Source organism: Gobio gobio (assembly GCF_949357685.1).
Source record: "Gobio gobio genome assembly, chromosome: 3".
NCBI lineage: Eukaryota > Metazoa > Chordata > Actinopteri > Cypriniformes > Gobionidae > Gobio > Gobio gobio.
Genome location: NC_137099.1, coordinates 27,367,750 through 27,375,556, shown reverse-complemented (window position 1 = coordinate 27,375,556; position 7,807 = coordinate 27,367,750). Strand labels below are relative to the sequence as shown.

The window sequence follows — 7,807 nt, the reverse complement described above, 5'->3', positions numbered from 1 at the left end:
CAAAGGCAAAAAGTGTCCCAATCACCCTGAATCACCATCACCCTACGTCAGTGTCTAAATTCCTCGCTTAATTTCGGTCACTTGCTTAATAGTGCACTCAACTGCCATGCACAGGGATTAGGGAATCAGTTAACAAGTGAGCGATTTCGGACACACCAACAGAGTCGACGCCGAGAGTGGGCTATGTGGAGTCGACTCCCCATCACTAGGTAGAGCGTTACAGACAGATATGCATTTTTTTTTTTTTTTTTTTTTTTTTTTTTTTTTTTTTTTTTTAAATATGCAAGAGAACAACAATTACAATTACAAAGAACAAAGAACAATGAGGGTTACAAACAATAAAGCAAATTAAGCTAGCTTAAATGATTTACACCATAAAAGAGTCTTACATGCAATAGAATTATCAGAATTTCTTAACAAGTTTAAATACATATCAAAATCTTTTCTGAAAATAAAAAAGTAGGGAGTTTTTTTTGAAAATTTACACTTATGAATGTAAAATTTAGCACAGTAAAGCAATAAATTAATAATAAATTTACAATGAGTAGGGTCTAACTTCAAAGAATAACCAAAAAACACAATTTTGGGGGTTATACAGAAGTTTGGATATAAATATTTTTTAACAAAATTTGAAAAATCAATCCAGAAGACTTTACAGTAAGTACAGTCCCAAAACAAGTGATTAATAGTCTCTTCATACTGAAGGCAAAAAGAGCAATTGGGTGAAATACTACTGTTAAATTTAGCAAGTTTATGATTTATCGGATAACAGTTATGGATCAGACAGATATGCATACGCATAAATATATATGGAGCGCTACGTCAGAATGACACAAAAGTCCGCTTATAATATGGAGCTAAATGTTGTTTTAGTTTATTTTACTTTGGTTAGCTACTGTATTTTTCCTTTGAATGAATATATCTTGTTATGTTGTTCTGGTTATGGCATTAATAAATAATAATAATAATAATAATCTGGATTTATTCGAAATGTAGCTAAATGGGAGGCCAACAGACAAAACAAAACGTTTGGGCGATTCTCACAAGAAAAATGACTGAAATTAAACTGGGTTGTGAGTTTGTTTTTAAAGGAATAATTGAACTGAACAAAATGTTGGAGCAAACAGACAAAAATAAAAACCAGTATCACACTCATTTATGGGTAAAACAATTAAACACCTTCTGATTATAAGATGTTAAATGCCGGCATAATCAGGTTGTGATGTCTGCATGTGTGTCAAGTCCATGTAATTCCTTATGTCACCAAGCTTAGCTTGTGACAGGGTCCATCAACTGGTTAATGATATTCTTCAAAATATCTTCTCTTGTGTTCAGCAGAAGTAAGAAATTCATACAGGTTTAGAACAACTTGAGGGTGAGTAAATGGTGACAGAATTTTCCATCTCTTTAAATTAATTTAAAGCAAATGTGGCTTGTAAAATAAATGAGCTCTGGCATTTGGGTTACTCTGTTGTACTGAGCCTTCCTAACTCCTCCCTGGCCTCTCGACAACACACAACATGACATATCACATTTCAGCAATTTATATCAATATAAATGACAAAAGAAGTTGTCGACAAGATAAAAAATGCTTTTCTCATAGGTCACATTGTTTTATTGGTCTCTTTATTGTTTATTGGTTATCTTTATTGGTTTTATTGGTTTGGCTGGCATCATTAAATGGTTCAATAAGTTCACATAAATAAAATAAGTTCACATAAATGTTCATGTCTTCAACCATGGAACAGTTACAGTATCTCAAGAATTTAATATTGGAAAAAATTATGTGATCTCCATATACATCTCCAAGCCAAATACATATTTGTTGGTTGATGGTATATATTTTTTGTCTTTTAATATATTATATAGCATAACATTTTATTAAATATCTACAGGGGTAGAAGATCTGAAATATCTATCAGAATGAATCAAACTGGATGAGGAAAATAAGTATTTGAACACCCTGCTATTTTGCAAGTTCTCCCACTTAGAAATCATGGAGGGGTCTGAAATTGTCATCGTAGGTGCATGTCCACTGTGAGACATAATCTAAAAAAAAAAAATCCAGAAATCACAATGTATGATTTTTTAACTATTTATTTGTATGATACATCTGCAAATAAGTATTTGAACACCTGTCTCTCAGCTAGAATTCTGACCCTCAAAGACCTGTTAGTCTGCCTTTAAAATGTCCACCTCCACTCCATTTATTATCCTAAATTAGATGCACCTGTTTGAGGTTGTTAGCTGCATAAAGACACATGTCCACCCCATACAACAGTAAGAATCCAACTATTAACATGGCCAAGACCAAAGAGCTGTCCAAAGACACTAGAGACAAAATTGTACACCTCCACAAGGCTGGAAAGGGCTACGGGGAAATTGCCAGGCAACCTGGTGGAAAAAAGGTCCACTGTTGGAGCAATCATTGGAAAAAATGGAAGAAACTAAAAATGACTGTCAATCTCCCTCGGACTGGGGCTCCATGCAAGATCTCACCTCGTGGGTGAAAAACTCGCCTGGTGAAAAACTACAGGAAACGTTTGACCTCTGTAATTGCAAACAAAGGCTACTGTACCAAATATTAACATTGATTTTCTCAGGTGTTCAAATACTTATTTGCAGCTGTATCATACAAATCAATAGTTAGAAAATCATACATTGTGATTTCTGGATTTTTTTTTTAGATTATGTCTCTCACAGTGGACATGCACCTACGATGACAATTTCAGACCACTCCATGATTTCTAAGTGGGAGAACTTGCAAAATAGCAAAATACAGTATATACAGTGCCATTCACGAATATTGGCACCCTTGGTAAAATGAGCAAAGGCGGCTGTGAAAATAAATCTGCATTGTTTATCCTTTTGATCTTTTGACCTTTCATTGAAGTAAAACAGTTGAAAGTGGGGGAAACTCACATTATTAGATCAATGTTTTTTTTTCCAATGCATGTTGGCCACAATTATTGGCAACCCTAGAAATTCTTATGAGTAAAATATCTCTGAAGTATATTCCCATTCATATTTATGTTTTTAGCACCCCAGGGTGACTAGGAACATGAAATTATCTAGCTATGTTTCACAGGAGAATAAAACACAAGGAAAACACAAAGGTCAAATTCCCTTAATCATTCATCACAATGAGTAAAACCAAAGAATATAGTTCTGATGTGCAGCAAAAGATTTTTGAGATTCACAAAGTAGAAAGTGGCTGTAAGAAAATAGCTAAAGCATTGAAAATCCCCATTTCCACCAGCAGGGCAATAATTAAGAAGTTCCAATCAACTAAAGATGTTACAAATCTGCCTGGAAGAGGACATGTGTCTATATCGTCCTAATGCACAGTGAGGAGGAGAGTTTGAGTGGACAAAGACTATCCAAGGATCACAGATGGAGAATTGTAGAGGTTATTGAGATTTGGTGTCAGAAAGCCTAAAATAATCATCAAAAAGCACCTTACAGCACCTACAACAAACAACAAACAAGTTGTTTGGGAGGGTTTCGAGAAAAATCCTCCTCGCTCATCCAAAAACAAACTCCAGCATAATTCAGAAACGACTGGAACTTCAAGATGAAACAAACAAAAAAAATTTTTTGTTTGCAAACACATCAGATGGGTTTGGTGCAAACAAAAATATAAAAAGTACCCCATGCCCATGGTTAAATATACTACTGGAACTTTTGTGGGCCTATTTATTTGCTGGAGGTCCTGGACATCTTGTTCAGATACATGACATCATGGTTTCTAACAGATAAAAAAAAATAAAAACCTGACTGTTTCTGCTAGAAATTTTATAGTGGGTCTTCCATCAGGACAAAAGATTTGCATCATGGATGTGCAGCCGACAAATCTGCAGCAACTGCGCAATGCTGTCATGTTAATATGGACCAAAATCTCTGAGGAATGTTTCCAGCACCTTGTTGTTCAATTCAGTTAAAAATATCACAACCTAGTTTTATTTCAGTCAGAATTACCTTTATTTATTGTGAAAATCCCCCAAACCTTTTGTTTTGGCTGTGGGGATTCCAGCAGTCTCATGCTGCACTATTTACAGTTTTTCTTGATTGTTTACACACATTTTCTGAAAGCATTCCTCATATTCTCAGCAAATCCAAAAGCACACACACATGGGCAAAACCCCTCAATTCTCCTGCAAAATGCAACTTTACATTCAAAACAATATTATTTCTTTTCAAAATGGTATTTTGTTTTCAAATGACACACACAAACCATCATATGAATAGACATTTATAAGAACCAGTTGAACACTGATGTGCTCAATGTAAAACACTATGATGAATGGAAAACACTTCTTCTCCATTCATCATAATGACTTAGGTCTTTTTTGGTTCAGTGTTACACTTGCAACAGACAGTACATACAAAAGTGTGTTGTAAAATATTTGAGAATATTTTTTTCATACTCAGAACACACAAATACACAGTAACAATTTTTCCCACAAAAACAATGTACACAGTGTACACCCCAACCAACACAAAGTTGCACATTCAGTGGTCTACATACAAAACAACAGAAGAATTTACTGTATACAGTTACAGTAAAAAATAAAAAAAATTAAACTATGCGCTATCCTCTCTTCGGTTTCTCACCCGTTGCCCTTTTATGCGAAAGCTCTGTTTGCTAATTGTAAAACTGTGACAGGTGTTTGCCCGTGTGAAGAGTCAGTGTGTATATTGCAGAGTGTTCCTTGTGAAAACAAGAGATTTTCTGCATGAAAACTGTGCCAAGTGCAGAGAATTGTGTGTAGTGTTTTGAAAAAAGTGTGTTTTAGAACTGCAATTTGAGTGTAAAGCATGAATTGTGCTTGTAGTTTAGCAGAATTGGTTCAGGGGGTTGGTGCATGAGTTACATGTTGTGGTCATTGTGTCTCAACCAGTAGCTATGTAAACAATTGAGAAAAACTGTAACAGTAGCCTATCTAATATAATAAATATAATATAATATTTAATATTTAATAAAATATAATATAATATAATTAATATAATAATCATGTAATTTTTAAAATCTAAATGGCATGCATTTTACACCTGCTTCAAGATACTGCGCGTCACGTGACAGGGAGAGTGATCAGGCGCGCGTGCCGCAGCCGCTCAACATAAGACACTTCATGCTGATCTTCTTCTCATGTGCCGCATTTGCTTAACCGGGAGAAGGCGATTACATATTGAACCTACACATACACACAGCGGAAGACTGTAAAAGCTGGAAAGAAACGGAGGAACATTCGCCCCTGAAGAAGAGGAGCGCTTTGGAGACTTCAGCTCGAAGCTGCGAAGACGTTGTTTCCTCGTTATAATGAATGTAACAAACTTATAGCCTACTAATGTTTTCACATGAAGATGGGGTTTTACGTACTGACTGGATTACATTTTCTCTTATTTACATTACTGTGTGAGGACGGTTGCGCGCAGGTGTTCAATCTCAGTCTCTCCATAGAGGAAGGTTTACCTGCAAAAACTATTGTCGGGGATTTAAGTGTTGGACTGCCAGCGCAAAACAAAATTTCTGGATTCTTTATATCTGAGAGCAGAGATTCAGATGTGTTCAGAGACTTTGAGATCAATGGAGACACCGGGATTATCTCCACCGCCGTGGTGTTGGATCGAGAGCGCACAGATAAGTACGAGTTCGCGGCCGCCGCCTTAACAGGAGAGGTTATTAAAGTAAGCATCGAGGTGAAGGACGTGAACGACCATTCCCCTGTATTCCCTGTCAAATCAATCCATCTTAATGTGTCTGAATTAAGCCCTCCGGGAACCCAATTTGAGTTGGAAGGAGCTCAGGACCAGGATATGGGTGATTATGGCACCCAGGGCTACAGAATTACAGACGGAGACATGAGGAAACTTTTTAAAGTGGAGATCCGCAGCAGTGGAGGTGGAGTGTTCCGTTTAGACCTTATTCTGCTAGCAAGATTAGATAGAGAAACTACAGCCTTCTACAGTTTTACAATTGAGGCATTTGATGGTGGTGTACCACCCAAAACAGGCCAGCTGCAAGTGCATATTACTGTACTTGATGAAAATGACAACCAGCCTGTGTTCAATCAGACAGAGTATCATGCTGTCTTATTGGAAAACACCCCATTAAAGACACCGGTCTGCCAGGTATTTGCGACAGACTCAGATCTTGACAGCAATGGTCAAGTCACCTATGAGATAAACCGCCGCCAAAGTGATCCAAATGAGTTTTTCATTATTGATAATTCCTCGGGTATGATTAGTGTAAATAAGCTTTTGGACTATGAAAACCATTCATTTTTTGAGCTCATTGTGACAGCATGGGATTCTGGGATTCAGCCTGAATCCTCCAGCACATTTGTTAGTATTAAAGTACTGGATGTCAATGACAACCACCCAAATATTAGCATCCTGTTCCTAAATGAGGCCGGAGCACCTGAAGTATCCGAAGGAGCGAGACCTGGAGACTATGTTGCCAGGATTGCAGTCTCAGATCCAGATTTAGGAGATATCAAAAAGATTGATGTTCTCCTCCAAGGTGAGGATGGGACGTTCTCCCTCAAACCCACAGATGATTTTCTTTACGTTCTCTGTGTGGATGGCCCACTGGACCGAGAGATAAAGGACATGTATGAACTCACTGTGACTGCCACAGATTTCGGCTCTCCTCCTCTGAGCAGTGAGATAACATTTCAGGTTCAGATCACAGATGTGAATGACAACCCACCCGTTTTTGAACAAAACATCTATGATGAGAGCATTCCTGAAGATGTGCGTGAGGGAACAGCTCTCTTCCGAGTCAAGGCCATGGACAGAGATCTAGGAGGGGATTCTGGAATCATCTACTCTATTGTACAGTCAGAGCAGGAGCACCTGTTAAACATAGATCCGACATCAGGTGTCATTACTGCTGCTGCAGGCCTAGACCATGAGAGAGAGACGGAACTGAGGTTCTTGGTGGTGGCTTCCGATGGTGGCTCTCCTTCTCTGTCCTCCACAGCCACTGTGACCATCCACGTGGTGGATGTCAATGACAATAAACCCATATTCCAACAACAGTTCTATAATGCAACCGTCAAAGAGCACACAGCTGTTGGGACATGCATCTTACAGGTAATTATTTTACGCTCCTTTTCATGAAATTGTACTGCAGCCAGTTTGATGGTGATCAAAATATGCCACTATTATTTGTAAGGAAAAAAAAAGATTTGTCAATATTAAAGTTCACCCAGATATAAAAATTCTGTCATGATTTGCTCACCCTCATGTTGTTCTAAACCTGAATGACTTACTTTCACAAAAAGAGATATTTTGTAGAATGTTGTAACTGTTTGGGTAACCAAAGCAAAAACTGGAATGAATTAGACATAAAAAGAATAGTGTCATATTATCACCGTCAAATTTGTTTTCATTTTTGGTGAACTATCCCTTTAATTTGTAAACAAACAAGCAATTAAAAAATTAAAACCATTGCATTCTTAACTATCGTGGATGAAACTGGTGCACAACAAACAAATCATTGTAGGGATCACAAGGTCAGAAGAAACACTCAGTTACTCTCACGACAACACACACTTGCTCTCAAAACAGAGAGGGTACTAAGACTTTTTGTCGAGACAAAGACAGCAGTGTTGCAAAATAGCCTGCAACACACTGCTCACTGCTTTGCCTCCTTGTGTGAAAAATGGTTGCCTGGCACAATTGTGTTCGGCATGACAAATGAAATCATGTTTGTAGTTTCAAAATTTTATTGGAAACACCTACACTACTATTCCGTAAGATGGATTAAATTAATTAAGTAAGAGTTAAAGACATTTATAAT

At 37.3% G+C, this 7,807-nt stretch overlaps 1 protein-coding gene across 1 annotated transcript in view; it reads left to right on the top strand.

Moving 5' to 3' along the window:
- Positions 1–5,364: 5,364 nt before the first annotated feature.
- Positions 5,365–7,807, top strand: part of dchs2 (dachsous cadherin-related 2) — a gene marked incomplete at both ends in the record, with an annotated part of 41,459 nt that continues 39,016 nt past the window's right edge. Inside the window, one exon of the mRNA XM_079813175.1 lies at positions 5,365–7,098. Coding sequence (XP_079669301.1) covers positions 5,365–7,098 — 1,734 coding nt within the window. The remainder of the gene's footprint in view (positions 7,099–7,807) is intronic.